Source organism: Meles meles, chromosome 6 (genome assembly GCF_922984935.1).
Source record: "Meles meles chromosome 6, mMelMel3.1 paternal haplotype, whole genome shotgun sequence".
Taxonomy (NCBI): Eukaryota; Metazoa; Chordata; class Mammalia; order Carnivora; family Mustelidae; genus Meles; species Meles meles.
In genome coordinates, this window is record NC_060071.1 from 27,276,930 (window position 1) to 27,289,646 (window position 12,717).

Sequence of the window (12,717 nt, forward strand, 5' to 3'; positions counted from 1 at the left end):
TCCCCCAACCTCCCACCCTTGACCCTTCAAAACCCTCAGGTTGCCCCAACCTCCCACCCCTGACCCTTCAAAACCCTCAGGTTGTTTTTCAGAGTCCATAGTCTCTTATGGTTCGCCTCGCCTCCCCAATGTCCATAGCCCGCTCCCCCTCTCCCAATCCCACCTCCCCCCAGCAACCCCCAGTTTGTTTTGTGAGATTAAGAGTCATTTATGGTTTGTCTCCCTCCCAATCCCATCTTGTTTCATTTATTCTTCTCCTATCCCCCTACCCCCCCATGTTGCTTCTCCATGTCCTCATATCAGGGAGATCATATGATAGTTGTCTTTCTCCGATTGACTTATTTCACTAAGCATGATACGCTCTAGTTCCATCCACGTCGTCGCAAATGGCAAGATTTCATTTCTTTTGATGGCTGCATAGTATTCCATTGTGTATATATACCACATCTTCTTGATCCATTCATCTGTTGATGGACATCTAGGTTCTTTCCATAGTCTGGCTATTGTAGACATTGCTGCTATAAACATTCGGGTACACGTGCCCCTTCGGATCACTATGTTTGTATCTTTAGGGTAAATACCCAGTAGTGCAATTGCTGGGTCATAGGGTAGTTCTATTTTCAACATTTTGAGGAACCTCCATGCTGTTTTCCAGAGTGGTTGCACCAGCTTGCATTCCCACCAACAGTGGAGGAGGGTTCCCCTTTCTCCACATCCTCGCCAGCATCTGTCATTTCCTGACTTGTTAATTTTAGCCATTCTGACTGGTGTGAGGTGATATCTCATTGTGGTTTTGATTTGTATCTCCCTGATGCCGAGTGACGTGGAGCACTTTTTCATGTGTCTGTTGGCCATCTGGATGTCTTCTTTGCAGAAATGTCTGTTCATGTCCTCTGCCCATTTCTTGATTGGATTGTTTGTTCTTTGGGTGTTGAGTTTGCTAAGTTCCTTATAGATTTTGGATACTAGCCCTTTATCTGATATGTCGTTTGCAAATATCTTCTCCCATTCTGTCAGTTGTCTTTTGGTTTTGTTAACTGTTTCCTTTGCTGTGCAGAAGCTTTTGATCTTGATGAAATCCCAATAGTTCATTTTTGCTCTTGCTTCCCTTGCCTTTGCCGTTGTTCCTAGGAAGATGTTGCTACGGCTGAGGTCGAAGAGGTTGCTGCCTGCATTCTCCTCAAGGATTTTGATGGATTCCTTTCTCACATTGAGGTCCTTCATCCATTTGGAATCTATTTTCGTGTGTGGTGTAAGGAAGTGGTCCAATTTCATTTTTCTGCATGTGGCTGTCCAATTTTCCCAGCACCATTTATTGAAGAGGCTGTCTTTTTTCCATTGGACATTCTTTCCCGCTTTGTCAAAGATTAGTTCAAATGCTTAAGCAAGACTCAAATTCCCTATACATAATTTTTCCACATTAAAAACTTGGATGCTTTTTACTTTTTCTAGCTGGAATCCTAACCAAATTCATTTTTCTGGTTGCTATATGTGACCATCAAACTTGCGCTGTTTTTTTTTTGTTTTCTGTTTTTTTTTTTTTTTTTTTTTTTTTTTTTAACCTTAACTGAATGTTTAATTCCCAGGCTAAAATATAAGCTCCATAAAGGGAGAGAATTTTCTTGTCGGGACAGTGCTCAGTCTTCAGTGATTTGCAGGGCATGGCATACTCACTGAAGCAAAGAGATGATGAATAAATGGATTCATTAATAACAAACAGGATCTGGTCAGTTGTATTAACTACCTCAGAAAGGTTCTTTAACTGGAAACTCAGTGGAAAGGATAAATGTGGGATTTGTTCAGAATTACTAAACCCACACTCTGTAAGAGTACTTCGTTTTTGTATCTAACATGTAAATGAAATGAAAGATACAAGAATCTCTAACAGTCTGCTTCTAGATCCTCTTTACTATGGACCTAATTGATGATAATCTTTTTTTTTTTCAAAAACAAAACTGGAAATTTTTATTCAATTAGATGCACTTAAATGTACATTATAAACTACTGAATCTATAAAATAATGGCCAGTTAACTTTTTAAAATAAAAAGTGATCATGGCTGTATACACAATCTCAGGAAACTTCATAATTATAAAGGCAATAAAGAAAAAGGAGAACACTGCATATTCATTCCAAAAAAAAAACTGTACCTTGATTGTATATAAACCAACTTAATGAGCTCATGAAATGTTTCTGTAACTATTACCACATGAAAATTAAAATTTCTGTTCATTTTTAAAAAAATATTGTCAAATATTCATGGGACTCTTTTTTATAATATTTTTTCTGAAAAGTAAAAAAATTTTAAAAACACTAAAGCTTTTGATGCCTTTAATTTGTGCAAAATTTTGTAGTGTCTCTTATGTAAGTTGAAATTGAGATGACCTGTATAAACTTTATTTCCATCAAATGGAAAAAGGTCATCTTTTCTTGAAAACGTCATAATGATCTGGAAAGATAGGTTAGGATACCTAAGAATGTTTTTCTCAAGAGAATCTCAAGTAACTCTTTTTCCAAGAAGGTAAGTCCATGGTGATGTCCAGTTCTGAGTAGAATCAAGACTTTGGGGTGCAAGGAGGTATGGTATCTTTTGCTCAGAGCTTCGTAGCAGACATTGTTGCTTGGTTGGCACTTAAGAAAAATAAATTTTTTAAATTTAATTTTTTTTTATTTGTTTATTTACAGCATAACAGTGTTCATTGTTTTGGCATCACACCCTGTGCTCCATGCAGTACGTGCCCTCCCTATTACCCACCACCTGGTTCCTCAACCTCCCACCCCCCCCCCCGCCCCTTCAAAACCCTCTGGTTGTTTTTCAGCGTCCATAGTCTCTCATGGTTCATCTCCCCTTCCAGTTTCCCTCAACTCCCTCTCCTCTCCATCTCCCCATGTCCTCCATGTTCTTTGTTATGCTCCACAAATAAGTGAGACCATATGATATTTGACTCTCTCTGCTTGACTTATTTCACTCAGCATAATCTCTTCCAGTCCCGTCCATGTTGCTACAAAAGTTGGGTATTCATCCTTTCTGATGGAGGCATAATACTCCATTGTGTATATGGACCACATCTTCCTTATCCATTCGTCCGTTGAAGGGCATCTTGGTTCTTTCCACAGTTTGGCGACCGTAGCCATTGCTGCAATAAACATTGGGGTACAGATGGCCCTTCTTTTCACTACATCTGTATCTTTGGGGTAATTACCCAGCAGTGCAATTGCAGGGTCATAGGGAAGCTCTATTCTTAATTTCTTCAGGAATCTCCACACTGTTCTCCACAGTGGCTGCACTAACTTGCATTCCCACCAACAGTGTAAGAGGGTTCCCCTTTCTCCACATCTTCTCCAACACACGTTGTTTCCTGTCTTGCTAATTTTGGCCATCCTAACTGGTGTCAGGTGGTATCTCAATGTTGTTTTAATTTGAATCTCCCTGATGGGTAGTGATGATGAACATTTTTTCATGTGTCTGATAGTGATGATAATCTTTTAAACTGTGCTTAGAGGAATGGTCTTTGGGGTGGTACAGTCTCAGGACATTTCTTTAGGTCTCATGGTGAAATTGGTCCTATTCCACATCTAATGGTTGCAGCAAAGTCTTATTCTGTTCTGGGAATACCAAAAGGTTTCTAGTTACAGAGGTCCTGTGAGCCTCACCAGCCTTCTTCTGAATTAGCAGTTGGCCTGGGTGTCTGTCACCTTTATAATTCTTTGTTGTTGCCTGTTTCTTACCTTTCTTTCTGATTTGAGTATGTGGTTCAATAAGACTTTAAAGTGAAAATGATAATTATTATATAAGCTAATACTGTATGGATCTATGCCAGACACTAAGGGTTTTTCATTTAATCATCTCCTTTCTTCTTTATAACCCATTTAGGATGTGGGCATTCCACCCATTTTACAGATTAGAATGAGGCTTCAATAGGTCATATTACCTGTTAAAGCTTGGACTTGTGAATGCAGGGGGATCTGATTCTGGGCTTTCATTTATAGTCTACTACCACTAGCCCCTTATCACATTTTATGTGTTTATCATTTAAGACTTACAGAATATTTTGTACATATCTTATCACATAATAATATCACTAATAATACTGGTTATCATTTGTTAAAATGTTTACCATGTTAAGCAAGGCACTATACTGAGAGCTAACAGAAAGGGACATGGGGGTTAAGGGTGTAAACATGAAGGAAAGCCAAACTTTTGACAAAGAAAGCATACAGAAAATTCATTAATAGAACCACTTTGCCTCTCCTTTGCTCTGTTTCAGGAATATCAAATTGACATATTTTTTGCTCAGACCTGGACAGACAGTCGCCTTCGATTCAACAGTACAATGAAAATACTCACTCTGAACAGCAACATGGTGGGATTAATATGGATTCCAGATACAATCTTCCGTAATTCTAAAACTGCCGAAGCTCACTGGATCACCACCCCCAATCAGCTCCTCAGAATTTGGAATGATGGGAAAATCCTTTATACTTTAAGGTGAGATGTTGGTGGATTTTTAATCACTGACAGGTTGATAATTTAGATCATTGTAGAGATGGGACCCTATTTTCATTGTTGCATTCTATCACTTCTCATGTTCAACAGGCTACAGGATCCTGAAAAAGTTTGTTCCAATGCCACTATATGTGAAAATAAAGAATAAAGGCATACAAATGATCTTCAATAAATATAAACTGATTCCTTCATCAGAATCCATTTCTGTTGGCAGTGGGCCGTGGAATTATCTTTAATATATTTAGCTCATGGGTCAACTAGGCTAGGAAAATAAAGATGTCTTGGTATACTAATTAACAAATGTAATCATAACCAAATTTAAGAACACAGGAAAAAAAGAGCAGAGAGGACATTTCCCAGTACAGCCTTAATGGAAGTGGCAGCTACAGTGTAATGAGTCTTCTTGGGGGCCAGGCAGCCCTTACAAAGCTGGGCAAGGTAAGAGAAACAGCACTTCAAAGACGTGAACTGACTTGTTTGTCCAAAGTCACCATTGAGAACTAGTGTTATCAGAGTTTGTGCCTGTGTCTGTATCTCTCAGAAGTCTTTCCACAAGGCTGGCCCAAGTCTAAGTGAACACCCAGCTGTAACATACCAGAGGGATACCCTGCACCTTGGGCAGCTTTTCTTTTTGCCTAGAGTTAGGATCAGGGAGGTACGCTCCAGACACTGTTGTCCCCACTGCCCATGACCTCTTAGGAGCACTATACATGCTCACTCTCTTCTAACACTTTCTTTTTTTTTTTTCACCACCTTTGCAGCACCATGGTTCCTCTCTCTGTCTCCTGCTCCTGCTTTTGTGAAACCCTTTCTCCTCAGGACTTCCTCATTACTTCACTCACTTTTCTCTCTCCTGCTGGCTTAACTAATCCATTTCCACATCTATTCTGAGATTTCCCACATGCCTACCTCCAACCCAGGACTTCGTTTCTGGAGTCCAGATGCTTGGAGCCACCTGCCTATGGGATGTCTCCTCCTGAGTGTCTGAAAGGCATTGTAAATTCCGCATGCCTCAGAAGGTGAATTGTCTAACTCTTCTGACCCATTTATCTTCTTGGCTCAGTGAAGCCCACCTTCAGCTCCTGGGCCCTTCCCCTCTCTCAGCCCCACATTCAGTAAATGAGCTCTTAATTGCAGGTGAGTTGTGGCCACGCGGAGAAGTCTATAACTCAGAATGGTAAACAAGTATCCACAGCACAAACAAAAGTACAGATTAAAACCAAAAGAAGTGGAAGATTGGAGAATTTCAACTTTCAGGGAAATAATAATTTTGGCAGGCGGGGAACAACAACAAAAAATCCACAGCAGGTAGCTCAGCTGATGGATTATATTTAGAGAGTTGGAGTCTATAACAGGTTTTTCCACATTAGTCTTAAAGGAGCGCAGATGAGACTCTGAAGTGAAGGTGAGCCTCAGCAAACCAGACTGAGGACATCACCTATCCTGGCATCCTTCATAGGAACTCTGGCCCCAGGGCTGTCTGCTCTTGAAGGATGCAATGCACACACTTGTATAACCACCACCTGCATAGTCTAATGAGAGTGTTGTCCAAATATGAAGTCCCTTCTACAAGTGGATTAGTTTGGCATTATACCTATTTAGACAAATACACTAGTTTGAAAATGGAAGAAGGTTTTAATTCAGTCAAACTTATTGAAGACAAAGACAAACAAAATAATAGTTGTTTTTATTTGTCTTCTCTCTGACTTGGGTTTTATTTCTAGACATAGTTTGGAATTTTTACTAACTGAAGTTCTCTCTGCTACCAATAATTAAAAACAGAACAAAATAACACAAAAGCCACTAAATGGTTATCCCTGAATGGCACCAATGCCGAGAGTGAGTTAAGTGCACTGCTCTCACTCCTCAGTTGTGGTGAAAGGTGACTGATCCTTAGCTTTGACCTGGGACTTTTCTGGGTTCCTCCTGGCTGACCTCAAGAGTGACCCTTGGCTCTCCTGCAGGCTCACTATAAATGCAGAATGCCAGCTGCAGCTGCACAACTTTCCCATGGATGAGCACTCCTGCCCGTTGATTTTCTCCAGCTGTGAGTACCAACTTGGGGTATAAATGCTGTGTAAAGGAATGTCTATCTTCTGTTGATTTATGGCAGATGGTCATGAGATTGATTATAGCATCATTACGTGACAGAAAAAATGGATAATGATTTTGGTATTAGACACATGGGTGTTTTCATTCTATTGTGTAGGACATATGTTACAGAATAGGTAACTTTGGAAAAGCTGTGAGCAGCTTGACTGTTACTTATAATGATGAAAGTGTCAGAAATTGGTGAACAGTTGACTTACAAATAACTTTTATGCTAATGAGCTGTGCATATTACTCTGAAGTATACAAAATTCATTTGTGATATTTTTGGGTTTAATATCATCTTCAAGCAAGGCATTTTGTCTTCTGAATAGAAAGATAAAAATTAATTTAAATATATATTCATTTGTCTTATTGCAGTACTGTAGAATATAATTTTTCACTATTTTATTTTCTAATATCTTACATATGATTAATATTAGCTAACAAACTAAATTCTTCAAGACAATTCTAGTGTATACAAGGATACATAAAAAAGGAAACATTAAATTTATGTGTTTGTTTACAAAATAACATTTTAAGTAAAGCTCAATAGGGAAATATATCTGTAGAATTTAGGATAGTTCCTATTACATGTGTTGATCACAAGTAGCTAAGTATGACTCATAAGAATTTAATTAACTTTATTGGCTTTCTATAAAATTGCATATAGAGCTTGACAAACAAATGTGATGAAACCTCAAGCAGAGCTTTTGTGGCTTCCCTCGCTGGACATTAAAGTGAAAAGACAAAAATGAAATAAGAGATGAACACACTTTACAGTTCATTTTAGGTAGAGAAAAAGACAAGGTAGAAAGCAAAATTTCACTGACCTACACTGGGCAAAAATATTCTTTTGCAGAGATTAGTTTAATTAGTTGAATCCCAATTTAAAATAACATTTTCCCCAAAATCATTAAATATGTTGATAACATATTTTTAATGCTTAGCAACAAGTAGATGGCTAATGTCTGTGAATGTCTTTGGTAAACTTGCCTGTAGATTTATTTAGGCCTGCTATTCTCTATTTTTTTAATTACTTTGAAAATTATGGAACCATTCATATAGTCTATTTCTTTGTGAATCAGTCTGGTATATATGTATATAATTTTCCTAGTAATTTGTCCACTTCACTATTTACCAGTGTTCCCCGTGAACCCAATTTAGCTATGTAGACCCTTCCAGTGCTCTGATATGTTAATAATTTCATCTATTTACTTTATAACTTTAATGGTTGTTTCTCATTATTTTAGACATCCTATATTTTGTTTTTTTCTAGTTCTTTATGCAATTTGACAACATCTTATTTCTTCACTAAATTTTTAATGTCATCTTCCAGTTATTTAAATTTCCAGAACTTTCTGATATCTTTGTGGGAGCAACTTGCAGACTTTGTTGTTTTGTTTTACTCAGCTACATGGTAATTCATTTACTTTTCTGTTCAATAAGTAATTTTCCATTTGAGCTCATGCTTCTTGTAAATTTTTTCTGTAGGATTTCTTTGGGGCTTACATTTCAAACGGGTTTTTCTAAGGAGGTTTTGCTCTGGCTCTGCCTGGTGTCTCTATAACTTTAAAGTTTAAGCCTGGATTCCTAGGCTACAGAGTTGGTATGAATTCTAGCTACATATCTGTGATTTCAGGTTGTGATTTTACATTCCTGGAAGGAATTTTTTGCTTTTCTGTTGTTCCCAGAGCCAAGTCAGGATGGGGAATCTACTTTTAGGGGGAGTTTCTCCTGAGTCCACAAGCTGAGGAACCCAGTGTCTATTAACAGATGCATGGATAAGCAACCAATGTCCATCAACAGATGCATGGATAAGCAAAAAGTGGGAGAAAGGATAAAAGATCATGATCCTACTATATATTGTCTATATGAGACACAATTTAGATTCAAAGACAAATCATTTGGAAGTGAAATTATGAAATAAGATATATAATGCAAATAGTGACCAAAAGAGAGTTGTTAGTTATATTAGTAAAAAACAAAATATATTAAAGAAAATTGTTATTAAAGACAAAGAAGCACATTTAATAATAATAAAATGTGTCAGCACATCAAGAAATACACAGTGATAATAAACAGGCATAATGTTCTAATAATAGAACATTAAAATACATAAAGTAAAATTAAAATTTAAGTAAAAATTGACCTATCTGGAGGGAAAAACAGATGACTCAGCAATAATAGTTAGATATTTGAATAACCCACTTTCAAAAATGGAGAGAAAAAACTGTAAATAGGAGGTCTACCAGGGAAACAGAAGACTTGAATAGTACTTCAAAACAACCATATCTAGTTGATATATATAGGGTAGTCCACTGAACAACAACAGAATATACTTTGTTCTTAAGTGCACAGGAGGCTTTGTGCAAAATAAGCCTTATATTAGGTAATGAAGTAAGTCAATAAATTTCAATGGATTGAATTAAGATTACAGGATACAAGAGCAATATACAAGCAACATTTGTATTTCTATAAATTATAAAATGAATCCTTGAATAGGAAAGTCAGAAAACAATTACACTTACTGAAGTATCAAAAAGAATATAATACTTAAGAGTGAATTTAGCAAAATAAGTGCAAGAGTTATATGTTGAGAACTACAGAAATGTTGTTGACAGAAAGGAAAGAAAATCTAAACAAATATAAAGGCATTCTATGTTCATGAACTGAGACAATATTTTTAAGGTAGTAGTGCTTTTCAAAATAATCTATAGATTCAGTGCAATACTTATCAAAACCTCAGCTGGCTCTTTTCCTCTGAAACTGACAAATTGATTCTAAAACTTATGGGAAAATTAAACAAATCTAGAATAGCCAAAACAACCTTGAAAGAAGAACAAATTTAGAGAGCTCACACTTCTGATTTCAAAACTTACTACTAAGGTACAATAACGAAGAGAGTGTGGCGTGGTGCTGCTATAAAAATGGATATACAGATATACTCCAATTCCATCAACTGATGAACAGATAAAATTTGATATGCTCATACAACAGAATATAACTTCCCCTTAAGTAGTTTGGGAAAAGAAACAAATCTCCCATGCAGAAGAATTCCAAATAATTTATATAGATATTCCACCCTCATGGAGGTGGAACATAACTCCTTACCCCTTAAGTCAAGGATGAGTATAGTGACTTCTTTCCAAGAAATTTATCATAGAAAGGAATAAAATGAGCCATTTTATAGTAGAGAAAACTGACAAATACTACTTCAGCCAGGTGATTAAGGTCAATATGAACAGATATAAATTGTATTGATAGTATGTACCCTTGATATGATGTGATGATAATGGCACTTCCTCCTGTGGTCTCCCTTCTAAAAACCCTAAGCCCATATATGGGGTTATATGAGAAATAAGAGAAATACAAATATATTTGTATATATGAGAAATACAAATCTTAATTGAGATACACTCTACAAAAACTTGAATAGTACTGTTCAGAAATGCCAATGCCATTGAGAACAAGGAATGTCTGTGAAACCATCATAGCTAAGGTGGTATCTTTGATGACATCTCAGAATAAAAAAAGAGCATTAGGGGCAAACTGAGGAAATCTGAAAGAAGAGGACTGGACATGAGTTAACAATAATGTACCAATGTTGACTCATTAATTGTGGCAAATGTACATATTAGTGTAAGATACTAATAATAGGGGAAACTAGGTGTGGTGTGTTGGGAACTCCCTGTAGTATCCTTATAATTTTTTCCGTAAGTTTAAACCTATTTTAAATTTCAGCAAAGGAAACAGTAGACAAAACCAAAAGACAATCTATAGGATGCGAGAAGATATTTGCAAATGTCTTATCAGATGAAAGGCTAATATCCAAAATCTATTTTTTTTTAAAACAACTAATTACACTGTGGGTGGGAGTGCAATCTGGTACAGCCACTTTAGAAAATAGTATGGAACATGGAATAGGAGAAGAATAAATGAAACAAGATGGGATTGGGAGGGAGACAAACCATAAATGACTCAATCTCACAAAACAAACTGGGGGTTGCTGGGTGGAGGCAGGGTTGGGAAAGGGGGAGGGGGTTATGGACATTGGGGAGGGTATGTGCTATCGTGAGTACTGTGAACTGTGTAAACCTGGCGATTCACAGACCTGTACCTCTGGGGATAAAAATACATTATATGTTTATAAAAAAAAAATTGGAAGGGGAGGTGAACCATAAGAGACTATGGACTCTGAAAAACAACCTGAGGGTTTTGAAGGGTCAGGGGTGGGAGGTTGGGGGAAGAGGTGGTGGGTAATAGGGAGGGCACGTTTTGCATGGAGCATTGGGTGTTGTGCAAAAACAATGAATACTGTTACGTTGAAAAAAATAAATAAATTAAAAAATGAAAGAAATAAACAAAATCTTAAAAAAAAATAGTATGGAGTTTCCTCAAGAACTTAAAAATAGAGCTACCTTATGACGCAGCAATTGTACTCCTGGGTGTTTACCTCAGAGATACAGATATAGTGAAAAGAAGGCCATATGCTCCCCGAAGTTCATAACAGCAATGTCCACAATAGCCAAACTATGGAAGGAGCCAAGATGCCCTTCAACAGATGATGGATAAAGATGTGGTTCATGTATACAATGGAATATTACTCAGCCATGAGAAAAGACAAATACCCACAATTTGCATTGACATGGTTGGAACTGAAGGAGATTATGCTTAGTGAAACAAGTCAAGCAGAGAAAGACAATTATCATATGGTTTCACCCACATGTGGAGCATAAGGAACAGCATGGAGGACATGAGGGGAAAGAAGAGAAACCTGAAGGGGGAGGGGGGGCGTCAGAAGGGGAGAGGAACCAGAGAGCATGAGAGACTAGACTCCAGGAAACAATCTGAGGGTTTCAGAGGGGATGGAGTTGGGGGATGTGTTAGCTCAGTGATGGGTATTAAGGAGGGAATGTGTTGTAATGAGTGCTGTGTATTACGTGGAAATAATGAATCATGGAGCATTACGTCAAAAACAAATGACATTGGGGAGGGGAGGCGAACCATAAGAGACTATGGACTGTGAAAAACAACCTGAGGGTTTTGAAGGGTCAGGGGTGGGAGGTTGGGGGAACAGGTGGTGGGTGATGGGGAGGGCACGTTTTGCATGGAGCACTGGGTGTTGTGCAAAAAGAATGAATACTGTTACGCGGAAAAAAAAAATAAATAAAAAGGGAAAAAAAAAAAAAACAAAAAAAACAAATGATGTACTGTATAGTGACTAACATAACAAAATAAAAATATTTATAATCCTAAAAAAAAACTTAACAAACTTAACACCCCCAAAATCTTTACTTCATAAAGATGGAAATATGAGTAATCATACTGAGGTGTCATTATAGGCCTAATTCCTAAATATAATTGGTCCAAATTGCTGATAATATTTTAAGGGCTTAAGTGAAATAATAAGGTGAAAAATGACAAAAAAGATCCTATGCCTCTTCCTTCACTTCAGTGAAACAAACTTCTGAATTATTAGAAATTTCTGGAAACCCTGGGCCAGAAGTTCCAGCTTAGAGATCTCAGTGGTAAACAATATTTTACTATGGTTCTTACATATTTTGGGGTAACATTCCCTATGAGATTCTGGACAAGCCTATGGTCCTTTATTCATACACTCAGATAATTTAATATGGTATTTTGAACCTATCAGCTACATAATTTGTAGTTCAGAGTTTAAAAACTCCAAATCTAGTCCATCTTGCTCATGTGTAGATGAGGAAACGGAAACAGATGCTGTCACTGTCCAAGGTTAAGGGATTAGAAATGGGATCCTCTGACTTCTGGAAAGTGCTTCTTCCATGGTATTAAACCAATTACTATTTAGTCTGCCTCAAAAATGTTCTTGAACTTGTTCACTGTTAACTGTTTCTATCTGTTGGAGTTTCCACTCCCACTCTTATATTTAAAGTTCATTATATACATATATCCTGGCATTGGCTTACTAAAATATATATATCTATCTAAATCAATCCTGTACTTCTAACTGTTCAAAAGTTCTTTCCCCTGGTGATAGTATCAAGCTTGAATGCTTTACCATAACCTACAAGATTCCTTCTTCCCTCTCTAACTCCACTTCATTCTGTCTTGAAAGTGCATGCTTTACCATTCCTTTTAAGG

General features: G+C 37.2%; 1 protein-coding gene across 2 annotated transcripts in view; it reads left to right on the top strand.

Moving 5' to 3' along the window:
- The window catches only part of GABRG3 (gamma-aminobutyric acid type A receptor subunit gamma3), a 675,960-nt gene that overhangs the window by 361,152 nt on the left and 302,091 nt on the right, over positions 1-12,717 (top strand). For both annotated transcript variants that reach the window (XM_046006975.1, XM_046006976.1), the window contains 2 exons: positions 4,268-4,488; positions 6,471-6,553. In XM_046006975.1, coding sequence (XP_045862931.1) covers positions 4,268-4,488; positions 6,471-6,553 — 304 coding nt within the window. The remainder of the gene's footprint in view (positions 1-4,267; positions 4,489-6,470; positions 6,554-12,717) is intronic.